Source organism: Puma concolor, chromosome C1 (genome assembly GCF_028749965.1).
Source record: "Puma concolor isolate L17-30 chromosome C1, mPumCon1.1.hap2, whole genome shotgun sequence".
Classification (NCBI taxonomy): domain Eukaryota; kingdom Metazoa; phylum Chordata; class Mammalia; order Carnivora; family Felidae; genus Puma; species Puma concolor.
This window is the reverse complement of record NC_141674.1, coordinates 122,983,449-123,003,524: the sequence shown is the minus strand read 5'-3', so window position 1 is coordinate 123,003,524 and position 20,076 is coordinate 122,983,449. Positions and strand designations below refer to the sequence as shown.

The 20,076-nt window shown below is 36.1% G+C and overlaps 1 protein-coding gene across 2 annotated transcripts in view; it reads left to right on the top strand.

Annotated features, from left to right (window-relative positions):
- DPP10 (dipeptidyl peptidase like 10) overlaps positions 1-20,076 on the top strand; it is a 659,495-nt gene that overhangs the window by 151,248 nt on the left and 488,171 nt on the right. For both annotated transcript variants that reach the window (XM_086718449.1, XM_086718450.1), the window contains exon 2: positions 4,547-4,661. In XM_086718449.1, the coding sequence (XP_086574575.1) occupies positions 4,547-4,661 (115 nt within the window). The remainder of the gene's footprint in view (positions 1-4,546; positions 4,662-20,076) is intronic.

Sequence of the window (20,076 nt, the reverse complement as noted above, 5' to 3'; positions counted from 1 at the left end):
AAAGTTCGCTCTTAATGTGTATTTAACTAATGGCACTGTATCTCTATCCCCCTTTGGGTTTCCATTTATACCACTTAATTAATTGGGCAATTATTTTCTAAGCACCTATTAAGAGAACCAGAGATTGTTAAGCGGTTTGAGAAATCCGAAGTTGTCTAAGATGTCATTCTTACTTTAAGCAGATAGTGACTTTGACAGGGATATGATGGCGTTTTACATATGGCTTTAAGCATTATCATGAGAACCACTACCACTACCGTCATCATTATCTTTATCATAGCTGCTATCATTCATTCATTTGTTTTAGAATTATCTATGGCATGCCTAGTATGTGTCAAACACTTTTCCCAATCCTGGGGATACAGCAAATGTACTATATTAATGACACCATGATGTTTCTATTCTGGAGGGGTGAGAAGGATAGAAGGAACATTTAAACACCTTAATATATATTCTTAAATAGCTTAATATATTACTATAGATACATGACTAAATATGACTTGTGATATACCTAAAATGATAATGCTATGAAGAAAAAGAAAGGGGAGGGAGCCAATAGAAGGGATATGAAATGTTACTTGAGAGAGAGTGGTCAGGAAGGAGCATCAGAGATGAGACTTGATTGTAGAGACAGAGTGATCTAAGTTAAGTGTGTTGAGGAGGAACATTCCAAGCAGTTCATTTCATGTGAATTTTATTGTGAGTAAGAGTTTTGTTTGAAGAATTGATTTTAATCCTTACATTTAAAAATAATTATATTATTACTCTATTTGTTCAGATAACCCTCCCCCCCAAAAAAAAAAAATCTGAGGCTCAGAAAAGTACATCTTTGCATTCTCACAGCTGTTCAGTGGTAGGGGTGGATTCAGCCTATTAGTACAATGTATTTTAGGCATTTTTTTTCCAGAGGAAGGGAAATCATATGTGGCTTGCATAAGTAGGTGAAATTCGGAAGAGAAGAGACATTAGAGCTGGATGTTGAATGATGGGCAGTGCCTGCAAGTGGAGGCATGCAAAAGGGATTAGATGGGAAAGAATCCGGATGGAAGGTGAGGTGAAGGCTGAGGCATCAGAGGCATCTGTGCCAAATGGTTACCAGAGCAGTATGGGGCTGTGTTCCTTCTCAAAAGGGATCAAGCTGGATGAGGAGACTGGAGCTTGGCAAGAGACAAGTGTTAGGCTAAATTGTCTCATTTGCATTTTGATTATTTAGCTAGTACTGGGACACTAAAGGACTTTGTGTAATAAAGGGACAGAAGTAAAACCATGTTTTATAAATATTGCCTTGGTAAGAGATGGAAAGGGGAGAATTTTATTAGGAGCTCATTAAGTCTGCAGTTCCAAAACAGACTAGGAGATGCCTTGGGTATTGATGAGTCATCTTAAAAGTAGCCACACATTCTTATGTGAATCACTTTATGAACAGGAAAAAAAATTTTTTCTTTTTTTTTTCACTCAAATGTTTTTCACCATTTTAAAATGGTATATTTTCCCAGTCTGCCATGACTAGGGAAAATATAAATTTATTGGAAAGGCATCGCACAGCTTTTCTTTAATTGTGAATTTTCTCAAATAAAAGGTGATAAAGTACAACTGTTACTATGTCGGGGTCCAAATCATTCCTTGACTCATTGATTTATTTATTGCTTCATGCATTTATCCTTGACATATTTATCTTTAGAACATCATATTTAAGTGGTTAAGAGCCAGAGTTTATGGACTGGACCCTGAGATTCCCCCACTTATTAATTGTAAGTGGGTTTTTAATTAATCTCTCCAAGTTCCATTTTTCTCATCTGCAAATCTGTCAAAATAATAGTAATCACACCTGATTTTTCTGAGGATTATGAGAGATTATGAACATAAAATATTCAGTATAATACCAAACCTATAGTAAGATATCTAGGCTATTATTACTGTTAGACCACTTTTGGTAGACATTATATGGTTACATCCTATTCAAAAACTGAAAAGCACACTCTGAAGTCATTTCTTTAATAATTCGCCTTGTGTTTAAGAGTATGGTACCCACTGGATAACTAGTTTGTGAAAGCATCCCATGAATGCTCCTGTTAACTACTATCTTGAGAATGCAGAAATCCTATCCTCCCTCTATATGCCCATCAAGCAGGAGGTATAGAAGAACATATTGTTCAGTGTTCAAAGACAGGGGTTCTGGGGATAGCCAACCTGGAGCATCTCCTTTGTAACAGAGAGTGTCCTGATGGCAGGCCCTGATATCCTTAGAACTCTCGCCATGCAAGGAGGAAGAGGTGGCAGGTAGTTGCTCAGGCAGGTTTCTGTGATGTGCACACTTGCTGCATTAGATCCCAGCAGCAGATGCTTGTCCCATTGGCCACTCATTGACTCCCTGTAAGGAAGTTTCCCCAATCAAACTACATCTCAGTTGCTGTCTCTGGGTCTTGTCTTTGGCCTTACTGGACCATCACCCACTCTAGGCTTAGAGTCTGGTGAGGTGGCTGCCTATCCAGTGAGGAGGAACCAAGATCAGAATCAGTAGATTTAAAATTATAATTTACTCTTGATTCCTTTACTGGAGTGAGATGTCAGTTATAATTGCTAATACATTTGACCCTTGAATAATGTGGGGGTTAGGGACATTGGCCCCAGCATAGTCACAAACCCATGTATAACTTTTGATTCCCCAAAACATAACTACTTATAGCCTACTGTTGACTGGAAGCCTTACCAATAACATAAACAGGCAATTGATACATACTTTGTTTTATGTATTATGTACTGTATGTGTGGGTGTTTGTATATATGTATATAAACACATTTCTTACAATAAAGTAAACTTGAAAAAATAAATTGTTACGAAAATCATAAGGGAGAGAAAACACATTTACAGTAAGTACTAAACTAAAAAAAAATCTGTGTATAAGTGGACATGTGCAGTTCAAATAAATATGAATGGAGATTGTAACCAAAACGCAAGAGAAATAGGGGTGTTGGATAACAATCATTAATAAGCATAGAAAAGAGGTATAGAGTGAGTCATTAAAAAAAGAATAGAATGGGGGTGCCTGGTTGAGTGCCTCAGTTGGTTCAGGTCATAATCTCAGGGTTCATGGGTTAGAGCCCCACATCAGGCTTTGAGCTGACAGTGTGGAGCCTGCTTTAGATTCTCCATCTCCCTCTTTCACTGCCCCTCCCCTGCTCATTCATGTTCTCTCTCTCTCTTTCTCTCTCTCTCTCTCTCTGTCTCTGAAATAAAAAATAAATAAAAATAATAGAATTGATCTCTGCTGGATTTGGTTCATCAGACTGAAAGACACAGCAGTTGATCTGAGAAGGGGAAAAACTAGAACAAAATACCTTTCATGCACGTTCTCTCCTTACATTTATTTAGGGTTTAGTTCTTTACATCCAAAGTATTTATGGCAGAATTGGAAGCCAATATCACTATATGAAAATGTGCTCAATGTTTTAATCCGTGAGTCATAGGAACCCATTTATAATTTACTAAATGTTTGCCATCCTATTTATCTTTGTTTAAAGCAGAGCTGCTCTGAGGCTTGTTGAGTGATCTGTGCACACCTGGTGAACTGGGTACCTTTACATTTTGCTTCATTTGTCTTGCAAAAAAAAAATTAGCTAGTTTTGAATAAAAAAAGTCTTTTTTGGGAAGGAGGAAGAGAAGCTAGGAGATGGGGTAGGAAGAAAGAAATGAGAGACTCAAGGTTTTATAAACTTCATTGCAAAGAAAATCTGGCATTCGTTTCAAGCCAGTGTGGGGTTTGCTTTGCTTTGGGGAGTTATGCTCACACAATTCTAGTCAACAGGGTAGAACACAGATCATCTGAAAAATGAAAAGCTTTACTTGATGTATTGTGAAAGATGCTCAAGTTTATCCTTCCCCATCCATCTTCCTCCTTGCCAATATTAGGCATGCTGCCTAGGGAGAGGATGCTATCAACCACTGATATAGAAGCACTCATTTAATTTAGTTACTACATCCTGTTGATTTTTATGAGTGGTGGGGGAGCCGTTTAAAAAAGACCTGTTGTGTTGACAGATGTGCCCTGCTCTACAGCATGGGGCATTTTGAATGATTTTCCCATCTCTAATCTTTTCCCCCCACTATCCAGTGAGAAAAGTAGTCCACAGTGCTTGGGAAATATTTGTCTAAATCTTTGTCATAGGTTCCATTGTAGTAAGAAAAAAATGTAAGTGGGTGTGCTTTATTTCCATAATTTTTTTGCAGAGTACTTTGGCCATTGTCCTAGTGTTTATAGTCAATGCATTTTAACTCCATCTACATTTTGGACAGCAGGCCTAAAGCTCTGTTGGTTTATCTCTTAGAGAAATAAGATTACCACCACCCCCCCCCCCCGTAAAAAAGATAGCCATTTATAATATATTCACCTTTGAATAATTAAAGGAGCTACCGAAGAGGAAAAGGATCCTAATCAGCTTTCAAACTGTGATTGTACCATGCAGTGAATTATTCCTTTATGAATACATTTCTTTTGGAGCATGTATAATTATGAAACTTTTTTTTTTATTTTTTCTATCTCGGTAGGAACTGGGAAGTAACAGCCCTCCACAGAGAAACTGGAAGGGAATTGCTATTGCCCTGCTGGTGATTTTAGTTGTATGCTCACTCATCACTATGTCAGTCATCCTCTTAACCCCAGGTAATCTGTCTTTATTCCTCTCTTATGATGGTACTGTGGATGATAATTTCACATTCAAATGCCTTAAGAGGGTAGCCATATGTGGTATCTTAAGACACATTAGCACCAGTTGGAATAAAAAAATGCATAACCAGACATTTTGCAAATGGCACCGTAATTCTGTGGTTCAAATACCATGCAAGATATTTTGGGGAAACTGAAATGTAAAATATATACGTTGAGAATGCCAAGGAGATTTTTGGTCTCCATTACTACTTAGAGACTTATGTTTGTCAGTTAATAAATGCAGGGGACATTTGACTTCTATTGTGGGTTGAACATGAGGGAGTGGAGTCTGGAAGTTCCCATATATAGGTGATACCTCGACTATAATGATGGCGGTGAAGGAGGATTTGAGAGACAATGAGGGTTTGATGAAAAGAGAATGAGCTAAGCCACTAAGTGCTTCTTTCTTCTGTTCCTTTCTTTCCTTGTAATTTTATATTCCCAGTTTCCCCTTGTCTAAAGAACATTGCCAAATTGCCCTTGCAGTGATCTTTAAATTGTGTCCTTTACATTAAAGAATTTAACACTAATATATAAATTATCAGAAGGCTTAATTCCTCTTTGGGGATTATTTCAGTACCCAGAAGTTTTACTGTTCTTTAGTAGGTGCTGATATTGGAAGACAGCAAAAGGCTGCTGACTTTTTTTTTTTTTTCAACGTTTATTTATTTTTGGGACAGAGAGAGACAGAGCATGAACGGGGGAGGGGCAGAGAGAGAGGGAGACACAGAATCGGAAACAGGCTCCAGGCTCTGAGCCATCAGCCCAGAGCCCGACGCGGGGCTCGAACTCACGGACCGCGAGATTGTGACCTGGCTGAAGTCGGACGCTTAACCGACTGCGCCACCCAGGCGCCCCAAGGCTGCTGACTTTTAAAACTCCCCAAAATATCTTCTGGGAACAAATCCATTTGGTATGCTATGACAACCAGCCCATCTAGCTTCCTCAAAGACTGGACACCCATATATTGCTCAGCATTATAAAAAAATAGTCATTTTCTGGGGTAGGTAGGATTGAGCTAGTCCAAAAATCAACTGATATAATGAAGTTACAGCCTGTTGTTGAATATTATGTATTTACACTTCATTTCTTGCCCCAGTTTTGTTACTTAGAAGTCCTTAAACATGTTGGACTTATTTCCCATGTACAAAATGTGATTAACAATAACAGCTCTCTTTCAGAGTTATTTAGTCAACTAATTATGGTGTCTAATTATACAAATGACAATATCAATTATTCCAGTATGGTACTTTGTGAAATCTATCATCTTGGTAAAAATATTGGCTTTGAAATATAAATTCCAAAAAATAGTTGGTAATTATTATTTAGCATATAAAGAGACTGAAAAAGAAACTAAGGGAATTGGGGCGGGGGGAAGAAAGCAGAAAGAAAGAGAAAGGAAGAAGGAAGGAACTGAGAGAGAGAGAGGAAGAGGGGAAGGGAGGGAAAGAGAGAGAAAAAGAGAAAGCAATTCCTTGATAAGAGCTGGCTTATCCAGAATTCTCTTCAGAGACCCTGTCTTATCTGGCTCATTTATACATCTGCAATCCAGTGTAATTGAGCGATGTAATGGCTCTAAGTTGTTGCAGAATGCCAAGAATCTTTGTTAAATGAGAATAAGCTTATGTCCGACATCATGTTTGTCTTAAGCGTCAGAATTTTAATGTAATTACTAAAAAATGAATGAGTTGAGTGTACTGTCTTCTACTGGGGACTCTTAACCAGATGGAGAAATTGGTGCCCTCATGCCTGTGTGTTTCTCTTGAACTTTCTTCCATCTGATTATAGTATCCTTTTCCAGTGATTTCTTTTCTCAGATTTTCTTGTTCCTCTCTGAGGCTATAGTGATACTTGGAGGTCTTTGAATGTTTGATATAAGCAAGACCTTATTGGGTTGACCACTGACAAAATTAAACTTCCTCCTCACAACCTTTTCTGTGTTGTTCAGTATAAAAACAGTATAGCTGGCATCACTTTGTCATGCACTTATTCTCTATTAAAACAAGGGCTCTGAGCAAGGCACACCTTGGTTTGAGTTCTGGCTCCTAGTTTTGTGAAGTTAGCCAGTTATTGAACCTTGTCTGTCATTTCATTCTTCTGTATTATGAGCACAACATATAGTGCCAACTTTACAATGTTATTTTGAGGGAGAGATGAGATAATATAATTCAAGTGTTTAGAATAGTATCTAGCACCACCGTTGCTATTCCTCTTAGTATTGCTATTATTCCGTACTTATTGACCACCAGACATGATGCCAAACACTGCATTACATGAGGGAAATGTCTAAGAAAAAATAAAAATCTCTCTGGAATATGGATCTTCTGTGATTTCAAGTTTAAATTATGGCAGGTGGAAAGGGACTAAATATTTAATCGAAGTCAGTCTTTCAGTAGTCTGTGTTTTCATTCATTCATTCATTCATTCATTCATCAGTAATTAATTATGGAGTTCTTACTACATTCTGGGTGCTGTGGGTAGCTGGCCTTGCTCTCTCCTGCTTTCTATCCATCACCTTCAACCCCCCTTTTTCCTAACTACACACATACAACAACCACAAATCCTCAACCCAAAGACTTAATTTCGTATAAGATTAATCACATGTCCAAATGTCTTTGGGTTTTACGGTCATTTTTGTCAAGAATATAATGATACAAAACAGGAGTCAGGTCGCTGGAAAAAGTTTTGCTGCAAGGAATAGTTAAACTGGGTTATGCACTCTCTGTTTGCAAATTCAGAGCCACCAGAGACCTGGGAAATCCTAGAAACTGAAGAAGTAGATAGGTGTAATCAGAGTGGTTAGGAATTTATTTGAGTTATGAACAAGTAAATACCAGCCTAGTTACGTGACCTTCATGGTGGGCTCAAACCGAACATAGTGAAATAGAAGGCTGGAGGACTGATAGTTTGTGGCCTAAGATATGAGTCCAAAGCCTTGAATTGCTTTTGCTTTCCTCATGAGACAGGAAAAAAAAACCAAAAACACCTGCATTTGTTTAGTCTCTGGTTCTGAGGACTAGAATGTGCATTGAGACCACTAGTGTAGACTTTGATTCCACACGTGTGTGTACCTGTGCATGTCTGTGGTCAGAATCTAGTGCTCTAATTACACCATGTCTTTCCTCTTCTGACTGTCAGGTTTGAGACCCCTCTGCTGTACTAGAATAGATCCACAAAGGAAAACACAGAACTAGAGAGATAATATACAACACCCCCTTCTGTTGTTCCCTTTGTCCACCAATAGTCTCCAAGGCCAGATTACTAGGGAAAACTACACAAGCAGATGGAAACTTTTAACCAGGAAGGGGAATCCATGTCATGAGGGGAAACTATTGATCCATAAATCATTCAGCAAAATAGTAGACCTCGAGAACTAAGGGCTGACTCTAGAACAATCCTTCCAGTAAGAGTGGGGCTTCAGAAATCCATATGCCTTTTATAGCTATAGAATCTGGGGCAAATCACTTATCTCATTTGACATCAGGTGTCTGGTTGAAGAAGAGGGTATTTTTGGTTCACCAGACTATCTAGTGATCTTTTGAGGTTTATTATAGCTCATATATCTATGATCTAATCAAATAACAGTAGTAACAACAACAGAAATAATGGTGGTCTGTTTGGTGACAAATGTAGGAACAGGTAAAATCTGGTGAACTCACACTAAGCCTCTTCTACTTTGAAAAAATATTTAATGTTTTTTTTTGGGTGGGGATTGGAGAGGGAAGAAAGCATACAAAAAGTTATCTAGTCTAAGAAATGATTTAGAAACTATTTTGCTCAAAATAGCATCCCATTTTGGAGGTAAGTGCTAAGGAATGCAAGCCTATAACCAGAGAAACACATGTTCATTGTAATTTTGGTTTGATTGCAAATTTTATTACAGAAGTAATTTGACACAGGTGTCTTAATTTCCAAGCTTGTCAGCAACTTCCCTGCCTGGTGAAGAGAAGTCCTAATTATATTTGAAGAGTGGGTTAACCATTCAAGTATTTCTTTAATAAGTAACTATTTTTGAAAGGAACAAATTATTCACTTCTTTTTTTCTGATTAAAGGGCAGACTTATTTAGATGCATCGATCAAGCCTACATATTTTTTTTGTTTGTATTGAATTAAAAGAGCACCCATGTTTATTTTCAGAATATGTAACTGTAAGATCAATACTTATACTGTGCAAGTATATGAGTGTACATTCATGCTTAGAGTTGTGGAAAACAGTCTTATGTAGCCATGCATGCATTTTGCAGCCTCATATTTATATTGAATATGTAGAATGAGAATGATCATGATCCAGAAACATTTCTTGCAGAATGTAGTTACCCATTGTGACCAGTTTTGAGAGGAGAGACACATTTTATGAGTTAAAATGTGTTTACTGGAGAATATTCTTTAAGCTTTCAATTTGGTTGCCATATTGAGATAGCCACCTGGGTTGACTGTGTATAATCTACCAATTTTTCAGCTAAAGTGGCCTGTTGCCCTTTGCTTGGTGTCTGCAATCAGTCAGTGTCAAAACAGGGTCTTCGGCTTAATTTACCGTCATGGCTGACTAAAGACAACATTGTAAGGCACTGAAATCGTGTCTTCATCATTAGCTGTAGCTCATTAGGCAATTTCCCCTTCCTTTAGTACCCTCTTTAGGTGAGCATTGTCGTCTGGTCTTTGCAGGTCTGTCAGAGCAAAAAAGAAAACAAGCATTCACATATAAACTATCAGCATTCATGCATAAGCCATCAGAATTCTGCTTGATCTCAGTTAAACAAGAATTTAATAGGGATCCTCTAGGACCCTATAAACATGCCTTTATTTTCACTTGTAGAAGTATCTCTAATAGTTAGGATTTTACACCAGGCTCAGATGCCCTGTTGGGAAAGAATTTACACATGTTGAGACTGCCACTGTGATGTTAATAGTTAGGTAAATCTTTATGTCAGGTAAGGATTTGATCCATGAAGTTAGGCTCAAAGAGTTCACTATAACCAAGATTTAGGACAGGGAGGGAACCAGAGAAATTTAGACAAAGTTATCCAGAAAAAACAAAACAAAATATAGAAGCAAACCTTTAAGGATGCATACTTGTCTTTGAAGAAATGCCAACTTTCCTATATTTTTCCCCAAAGAGTACGTAATCCTATCCTTTGTGCCTCATCATACACCAACTTAGAGAAAGTGCAGTTTTCTAGGTAATACAGCTAAGGCCAGGAGAATTTGACTTAGGTGCCTAGTTTGTGGAGAAAGTATAGCAGAGCATGTGATTACATTGACTTTCAATTCAGACTGCCAAGTTCATGCCCTGGCCTTGATAGGGCGGTAAGACTCTGAGGTAAAGAATTCTTTCTTCCTGTTGTCTTTCTTACACTGCAGGTTTTTTCTTTTTTCTTTTGTTTGTTTGTTTGTTTTTGTTTTTAGAAAAAGAACTATCTGACCCTTTGAAAGAAGGCTTAAAAAAGATTAATCTGTTCCTAATTATTAAAAAAAATAATTTTCTAGAAAGCATTTGATAAAATTAAGTATTTTATTGGAATGGTGACAGCTGATTAGTTATTGTTATGCAAAAACTCAAAATGAATTTATTCTCATTACTATTATGTTCTACCAAAATAATCGCTCCTGGTTATAGTTAGTTAAAATGTCATGTCATATTATGTTGCAAGCAATCTCTTGGCAGCTGCAATTTAAAAGGTGTCATTTAAGCATCTGACCTGTGTTTTAAAATGTCAAAGCAACAATTAAACTATCCCACTATGCTTTTATGAGAGGGAAATAATGTTTTACAGATTTTAAGATTTGCATTACTCACTTGTAAACATCAACATCAACCAAGATGCAAATTGTTTATTTTATTTTGTTGAATTAAAAAAAAGGAGATATGTTGTATTGATAGTCATAAGCTAAATTGTCTCTGCTTGTTTTTCCAAGAACAGCACAGATGAACCCATTTGAATATGGTATTACCCAGATATAATCAGGCTGCCAGAGAAAAAACAATGGCAGGTTCCAGCAGTTTCCCCCTGGATTACATGGGTTATTGTTCCTTTTCTAACAGATTTATCTCTGATGTTGAATGGAAAATAATTTTCTCTGTCATTAATAAAGTAAGAGTAGTTATACTTTTTTGTCTTTGCTTTACAGTTACATTTCTATTTTTAAGTCAAATTTGATTTCTTAGCCTCATCTTTTTGTATTGTCTAATCAGATAAATAATGGATTTAGTTTACATTATGATGTGTTCAATTTTATCAGTCAGAAGAGAATCTGCTTTAACAAGCTACATTTATTATCTGCTTGTTACAAGCCAGATATTGCGCTAAGTGCTTTGCATGTACTATTTTATTTATCCTCACACTACTAATGTGAAATAGATACGATTAATTTATGCCTCTTCTACATTATTCAGTTGAGTCTTACAGGTTACAGTAAATTATCTCTCATAGGACTGGAACATGGAAAAGCTGGATCACTTATGCCAGGGCTTTTCGGCTCTAGCTGGTGTCTTAACCTTTGAATATAGGTTAAGATATATTATTGCACCCATGGCAAGTATAGGCAAGAAACATGTCGGAAAAGAAAGAGAAAAATGAGTTCTGCTTTATTCTGCCCCTGATTTTTTTAAATAAGTGAATTGATTCTGTACCTGCCTTAAAGGGAGTGCACGGCAGAGAAGGAGTAAGCTGGGGTAGACAAGGGGTAAATGGGAAGGAAGTGCAGAAGGGAGCATTTGAAAATTATGCATGTCAGGAGCACCTGGGTGCTTAGTCGGTTAAACGTCGATCTTCAGTTCAGGTCATGATCTTGCAGTTCATGAGTTTGAGCCCTGCATTAGGCTCTGTGCTGATAGCTCAGAGCCTGGAGCCTGTTTCAGATTCTGTGTCTCCCTCTATCTTTGCCCCTGCTCCACTTACACTTTGTATCTCTCTCTGTCTCTCAAAAATAAAAACATTAAAAAAAAACCTGACAGATTCCTTTAAAAAGAAAAGAAAAAGAAAATTATGCATGTCAATTCTCTATAAATTCTTTTTTCAGCTATTATATTTTATTGGAACCTCAATATCCATGATAAAATATAAGTGCCCACTTTCTTTTCTAAACCACATCGTATAACAATTATTTATATGTCACTGTACAACTTTAAATATTTTGTTATATTTTTTCTTTGAAATATAAGTTTTAGAAATATGATAGCCTGGCCTCTAAAAATGGGGGGAACAAGGCAGCCTGATCCCTCAGAAGCAAAGTTTCTTTAAAGGAGGGAGTTGCATTCAACTGCTTATCCCCCTGGGGGAAAAAAGACACTGTTCTTTTTTTAATCTGCAATTATTTGCCAGGGACTTTATCATCCAGTTCTCTGTGTTTGAACTGTAACTTAAGATCTCCCATCCTAGAGTTCATTCATTAGGTGTGAGAGGAGACTCTGTGAAAACAAATGAAAAAAACAGACAAATAAAAACCTTAATTAAATAGCCTTTTAAACTAATATCCCAATTTATGCCTTTGTTCATAAAAGTGAAAATTTAGTTGAAACAATTTCAGTGAATATTCATAGCTTTGGCCTGTTTTCACCAATATTTCTCTTGTTCTAAGATTGTTCTACTAAGTGTAGGGTCCATTTGAATAAACTCTAGAAAAACTGGAATTATTAAAGTGAGACTTGGGAAACATCTTTATTCATATGGAAGACTTCCTTAAATCTCTGCATTACAATTCGCACTTTGAATATAGCATAGAAGGTCTGTGATCCTAGATTCACAGCTCACCTTGCTTTTCCTGGGACATTATCTGTAATTATGTAACATTAGGAGAACAAGGCCAGTAAGAATACTTTCTTTTTTAATTCTTTTTATGTTTATTTATTTTTGAGAGGGAGACAGAGCCTGAGTGGAGAGGGGCAGAGAGAGAGGGAGACACAGAATCTGAAGCAGGCTCCAGTCTCTGAGCTGTCAGCACAGATCCCGACATGGGGCTCAAACTCTTGGACTGTGAGATCGTGACCTGAGCCGAAGTCGGACACCCAACTGACTGAGCCACCCAGGCGCCCCAAGAATACTTTTTTGCATAGATTATAATTCAACATTTAGGAATTCTTCTTGCTCCAATTATCTTGTCTCTCCCAATCACATTCATTATCTTTATTCTTTGACTCAAAGCCTGGTGTTGAGAACAATTTTTATTTTACTACAGTGCAATTCTCGGAGCGAGCGCCTGGCTGACTCAGGCAGTAGAGCATGTGACTCTTGATCTCAAGGTTATGAGTTCAAGCCCCACGTTGGGCATGGAGCCTGCTGGAAAAAAAAATGAAATTCACATTTGAAACTATCAATTTTAAAGTGAACAATCCAGGTCACCTGGGTGGCTCAGTTGGTGTCTGACTTTTGATTTTGGCTCAGGTCATGATCTCACAGTTTGTGGGATCAAGCCCCGAGTTAGGCCCTGTGCTGACAGCACGGAGCCTGTTTGGGAATTTCTCTCTTCTTCTGTCTCTCTATGCCACCCCTGCTCACACTCTCTCAAAATAAATAAATAAACTTAAAAAAAAGTTAAAGTGAACGATCTATTTACTGTGAGTGGCATTTACTACATTCACAATGTGTACAACCATTACTTGTATAAAATTGGAAAATATTTGTATCACCACAAAAGGAAACCTTATGCCTGGTAAGCAGTTACTCCCCATTTTCATCTTCTATCTTCTGACAGTCACCAATTTGCTCTTGGTCTCTACAGATTTACCTATTGTGAACATTTCATGTAAGTGTGACCAAAAAATATATGATGTTTTGTGTCTGACTTTTTGACTTAACATAATGTTTTAGAGATTCAAAGTTCTTAATTTTGATAGAGTCAGTATATTTGGTTGTTTCTCATGCTTTTTAGTATCATATCCAAGAATCCATTGCAAAATCCAAGTCATAAGGAGTTACTGTTATTTTTTAAGAGAGTTATGATTTTTAAATTATCTCTTTAGATCAATGATTGGTTTTGAGTTAATTTTGGCATATGGTATGAAGTAGGGAATTCAACTTCATTTTTTACATAACTTAAATTTCTCTTCACACCATTTGTTGAAGAAATTCTTTTATCTCCACCATATGTTTTTTTTTAACCCTTGTTGATCGTCATTGATTATAGATAATATGAATTTACTTGAGGATGTGCAATTTTAATTTATTGTTCAGTGTGTCTATCCTTGTGCCCACATCACACTGTTATGGTTACTGTAGCTTAGGAGTAAGTTTTCAAATGAGAGTATGAATGGTCCAACTATTTTTTTTTAATTGTTTGGCTATTCAAAACTCCTTACAATTCTATATGAATTTAAAGATTGACTTTTCCATTTCTGCAAAATTAAACAGTTGGGGTTTGATAGTGATTGTGTTGAATATGTGACTCACTTTGGGTAATACTGCCATCTTAGAAATATTAGTTTTCCAAGTGACAAACACAAATTGTCCTTCTATTTATGTCTTGGATTTCTTTCAGCAATACCTTGTAGTTTTAAATGTACAAACCTTTAACTCTTTGGTAAAATTTATTCTCAAGTATTTTATTCTTTTGGATGTTAGAGTAAATAGAATTGATTGTTTAATATCCTTTTTAATTTTTTCTTTCTTTCTTTCTTTTTTTTTTTTTGGATTGCTCAGTCCTGGTGTATACAAATACAACTAATTGTTGAGTGTTGATTGTGTACCCTTTAACTGTGCTGAATTAACTTTTTAGCTCTGGTAGGTTATTAAAGATTCTTTGGGCTTTTCTGCGAATATAGTTTCTTTTTTTTTCCTTTCTAAATTCACTCCATTTTATTTCTTTGCCTTGTCTAATTATTCTGGCTGGATTCTAGTATAATGTTGAATAACAGCAATGAAAAATGAACATCCTTTTCTCATTTCTGATCATAGGGCTAAAGCTTTCAGCCTTTCATCATTGACTATTGTCTTAGCTCTGGGTTTTTCATAGATGACCTATTTCATGTTGAGGAAGTTTCCTGCTATTCCTAGGTTTTTTTTTTTTTTTTTAATGTTTTCATAAACAAAGAGTGATGGATTTTGTCAAATGCATTTTAACATCAATTCAGATTATTGTGTTTCTCCTTTTTTCCCCCCTATTATGTGTTGTTACATGGTTGATCTTGTTTTGTTGAGTTACCCTTATATTCCTGGGGTAAATCTGTCTCATTAATGATACGTAATCCTTTGATATGCTAAAATATTTGATTTGTTAATTGAAAAAAATTCTGTCATTCCCTGCTGACATTGCATTGAGCATTTTTGCATCTATGTTTATAAGGAATATTGATATATTGTCCTTTCTTATGTTGTCTTTCTGGATTTGGATCAGGATAATTCTAACTTTACAGAGGAAATCAGTAAGTATTCCCTCCGTTTTGGGTTTTTAGAAAAGTTCGAGAAGCATTGATGTTAATTTTTTAAATGTTTTGTAGAATTCACAAGGAAAGTCATCTACTCCTGTGTATATTTTTTATCGGGAAGTTTTTCATTACTGATTCAACGTCTTGTTTTAAATCTATACAGAGTTTCTATTTCCTTTTGAGTCAGTCTGGTAGTTTGTGTGTTTCTAGAAATGTGCTCATTTTATCAGGTTATCTGATTTGTTGGTATGCAATCAATCATTCATTGTATTCTCTCACAATCCTTTTCAATTTTGTAAAATTGGCAGGGAATGCTCCCAGTTTCATATCTGACATTGTTTGCATGTTATTTTTTTCTTTGTCAGACAAATGTATGTCAGTTTTGTTCATCTTTTTAAAGGAACAACTTTTTATTTTGTTGATTCTCTCTATTGTTTTGCTCTTTCTACCCCCCCCCCCCCACTTCTTTTTGTGTAAAGTTAGGTCACTGATTTAACTTCTTTCTTTTTTAATGGAGATATTTCTGGCTATAAATATCCTTTTGAGAAATGTTTTCACTGCATCCCATTAAGTATTGGAAAATGCATTCTCATTTTCATTTGTTCCAAAGTATTTCCTAATTTCCCTTGTGATTTCTTCCTTGAAATATTTCTTCTTAAGAGTGTGTTATTTCCTTATATAGGTGAATTTTCCAGTTTTCTTTCTGCTATTGATTTCTAGTTTCATTCTACTGAATTCAGAGAAGACACTTTGAATGATTTCAGTATTTTTAAATTTATTGAGTCTTGTTTTATGGTCTAAAATATGGCTTGTCTTGGAGAATATTCCATGTACTTTAAAATAATGTATTGAAAATAATGTATATATGTTTATATATATATTTATATATATTATATATATTTATATATATATATTTATATATTTATATATTATATATATATATAAAGATTTTTATAACACACACAACGTATATATTTAAAATGTCTCCTTATTAATAGTGTTGTTTAAGTCCTATATTTTCTTATTAATCTTCAGTCTAAACTTTGTATACATTCTTGACAGTGGGCTATTGAGATCCCTAATCACCTTTGAAGACCTATTTCTTCATTTCTGTTGACATTTGATTCACATAATTTGTGATTCTGTTATTTGGCTCTGGTATCATTATTCTTGTTATAACTTTTGGGTATAACAGTTTTCAATATGTGATGTCTTTATTTGCCACAACAATTTTTGACATAGTTTATTTTTTGTGATAATAGTAGAGCCACTTCTGCTCTCTTTCATTTACTGTCTCTATGGAATATCTTAATCCATCCATTCACCCTCAACCTATTTTTGTCTTCGGATCTAAAGTAAGCATAACAATTCTTTTCAATTCAATTCTGCTGTTCTCTGCCTTTTGTTTAGAGAGTTTAATTCATTTACATTTAAAATAATTGCAACAAAGGAATTACTTCTTCAATTTTACCATTTATTTTGTCTATGTATTTTACCTTTTGTGTTTCTCAGGTCCTCCAATACTGCCTTCTTTTGTCTTTGATTGATATTTGCTTTACTCTTTTGAATTTTATTTTATTTTTTTAGATTTTCTTATGGTTACCTTTGGTATGACTATAAATATATTAAATTTATAAAAATTATTTTGAATTGATGCCAACTCAACATCAATAGCTTACATAAACTGTATTTTTATATGGCTTCGCTTTCTCTCATATTGGTTTTATTGCAGATTACATATTTTATACATTCTGCACCCTTTAACATAGATTTTTAGTTATTTATTCATGCATTTGTCTTTTAAATCATATAAGAAATATAGAGAGACATTCCAGACCTAATATACAACAATTTTCGCTTTTATATTTAACTATGTAGTTACCTTTACTGGAGTTATTTTTTAACCTGACCTCAAGTTACTACTGCCCTCTTACTTCATTCTAAAGGAATCCCTTTAACATTTCCTGGATGCCAAATATACTTGTTGTGACCTCTCAGATTTTGTTAATCTTGGGAGGTTTTAGTTTCTCTCACAAAATTTTGAAGGATAGTTTTGCAGGATATAGAATTTTGGGTTGACAGCTTTTTCTTTCAGCACCTTCATAATGCTGTTTCATTCCCATCTGGCAACATAGTTTTTGACCAGAAATCTGCTGTTAAACACATTGAAGATCCCCTGTATGCAATTTGGTTCTCTCTTGCTGCTTTCAAGATTGTATATTTGTCCTTTGCTTTGGCAATTTGATTATAATATGTCTCAGCCTGGATCTCTCTGTGTTTGTCCTTTTTGGAGACTTTAAGCTTCTCGAGCATATAAGTGCATGTATTTTGTCAAATTTGGCAGATATTTGGCCATTATTTCTTCAAGTATTCTTTCTTTCCTTTCGTTCCTCTCCCTTTTGGACTCCCTTTGCTCATAGGGTGATATGCTTAATGGAATTCCACATGTCTCTTAGGTGTTATTGGTCTATTTTCTTCTTTGTGTTCCCCAGGCTATATCATTTCAGTTAACCTAAATTCCAGTTCACTGATTCTTTCCTTTGTCTCCTCATATCTTCTATTTGAAACCTCTAGAAAGTTTTAATTTCCATTGTGGTGCATTTCAGCTTTAGAATGTCTGTGGATTAAAAAAATTCTTTCTCTTAAATGGTATTCTGTCTTTCTCTCTCTCTCTCTCTCTCTCTCTCTCTCTCTCTCTCTCTCCACACACACACACACACACACACACACACACATTGTTCTCTTGGTTTCCTTTAGCTCTTTGTCCAGAGTTTCCTTTAGTTCTGTGAGTATATTTAAGACAATTGATTTAAAGTCTGTCTAATAAGTGTCTTGTCTGTGCTTCCTCAGGGGCAGTTTCTGTTAAACTCTTCTGTGAGTGGACCGTAGTATCTTGATTCTTTTCATGATTTAAATTTTGTATTAAAAACTATACATTTTGATTTTGATAATGTGGAACACTTTTTTTTTTTTTTTTTTGAGAGAGAGAGACAGACAGACAGGCAGAGCATGAGTGAGGGAGGGCAAAGAGAGAGGGAGACACAGAATCCAAAGCAGGCTCTAGGCACTTGAGCCACAGCCTGCGAGATCAGGACATCTGATGGTTAACCAACTGAGCCACCCAGGTGCCCCTGGAACACTTGATACATGATTTTTTCAACTCTTCAGAGCATATTTTTGTTATATGCTGTAGGCTGTAGCTGTTTTTGTGGTTGTTTAGTTGACTTTTTGGATGTAATTTGAAAAGTCAGTGTTCTCTGTCATATGTGGTCTCTGAAGTTTCTATTCCTTTAGCTTGTGTTCGGCTAGTATTTTTACAAAGAATTCCTTGAATGCTAGGATCCAAATAAACTCTCCCATTCTTTCAGATTAGTTCTGTGCTGGGGCAATTATTCAGTATTTATTTGTAGCTCTGCCTTAGCCTTCATTTCCTGTTTGTATTAAGCCTAGAGTTTAGCTGGAGGCAAAACCTAGGGTCTTCTCAGGTCTTTTTTTGAACATGCATCCTGCCCTGGGCATGCATGTGTTTTTCTGAATTTCCCAGTATATGTAGACACTTCAATGTCTAATTACTCAAAGGAAAGCTCTTCCCAGCTTTCCTTCTCTAGCCTGAATGCTATATTTTAGGCCTTAACTGTATCTTTTTTCCCCAGGCAGCCAGTCTTATTCATTTGTCTTGTAATGTTTTTGAGAATATCCGCTGATTTTCTGTGCTGAGTTTTCTGGATCAGGTGTAAGAAAAATAAATACCCCAGGTCAGTCCTTTAGGGAACCCCAGGCAGGTCAGAGCAGACAAAAAGTGTTTTGAGAAAGCATCTACTCTGCTTCCTCCAGAACCCAGGGACCGGGGTCCCATACTCTACATTCAGACTGTTAACTTAAAGATCAGCACTGAGCCAGGGAGGGGTTTGGAGTAATGCCAAAGAAAAATGCCACAATGCTTTTCTTTTTTTTTTTTTTTTTTAAGATTTTTTTCTTTTTCTTTTTTCTTTAATGTTTATTTATTTTTTTTTTAAATATTTTTTTTTTCAACGTTTATTTATTTTTGGTACAGAGAGAGACAGAGCATGAACGGGGGAGGGGCAGAGAGAGAGGGAGACACAGAATCGGAAACAGGCTCCAGGCTCCGAGCCATCAGCCCAGAGCCCGACACGGGGCTCGAACTCACGAACCGTGAGATCGTGACCTGGCTGAAGTCGAACGCTTAACCGACTGCGCCACCCAGGCGCCCCGACGTTTATTTATTTTTGAGACAGAGCATGAACAGGGAAGGGGCAGAGAGAGAGGGAGACACAGAATCTGAAACAGGCTCGAGGCTCTGAGTTGTCAGCACAGAGCCCGACGTGGAGCTCGAACCCACAGACTGTGAGATTATGACCTGAGCCGAAGTCGGCCGCTTAACTGACTGAGCCACCCAGGCGCCCCGCCACAATGCTTTTCTACTGTTTTTAAGTTCCCTTTTTCTTGATTCCGTGTTTGCTAGGTTGTTGTGAACCTCTGACTCTTTTCCAGAGTTCTGAAAAAGCTTATTCTGACAGTTTTGCTTCTTCTTCTTTTTTAAAAATGTTTCTGTGAGGAAACAGCCTCTTAGAGCTGCCTACTCCTCCATGTTCGCTGATATCGCTTTGTTGACAAATTCTGCTGGTGTGGTTTTCATGTGCATTGGCGTCTGTCTGTGATTAACCTGAGTTCCTTACTATATTTGAAGCCTTCAAGCATAGAGTTTATAACTTTATCACCTACACAATTCCCTACACTTATTATACCAGTAAATGTTGACCAGTGACAAATTTATCCATTTAGTCCCTCTTGCATTATAAATTAGAGAATGTAAGAGAAGTATTTTGTGAAAGTTTGTGAAGACGAAATACAATAGAGCACACTCATTAAATCTAATGATATCATCAAATTAAAAAGAAAATGCACAACAGTAGAGACCTAGAATATTATGTACTATAAACTTAGCAGTTTGAAATATAGGCTAAAATAAACTTAATAAAATACATAAT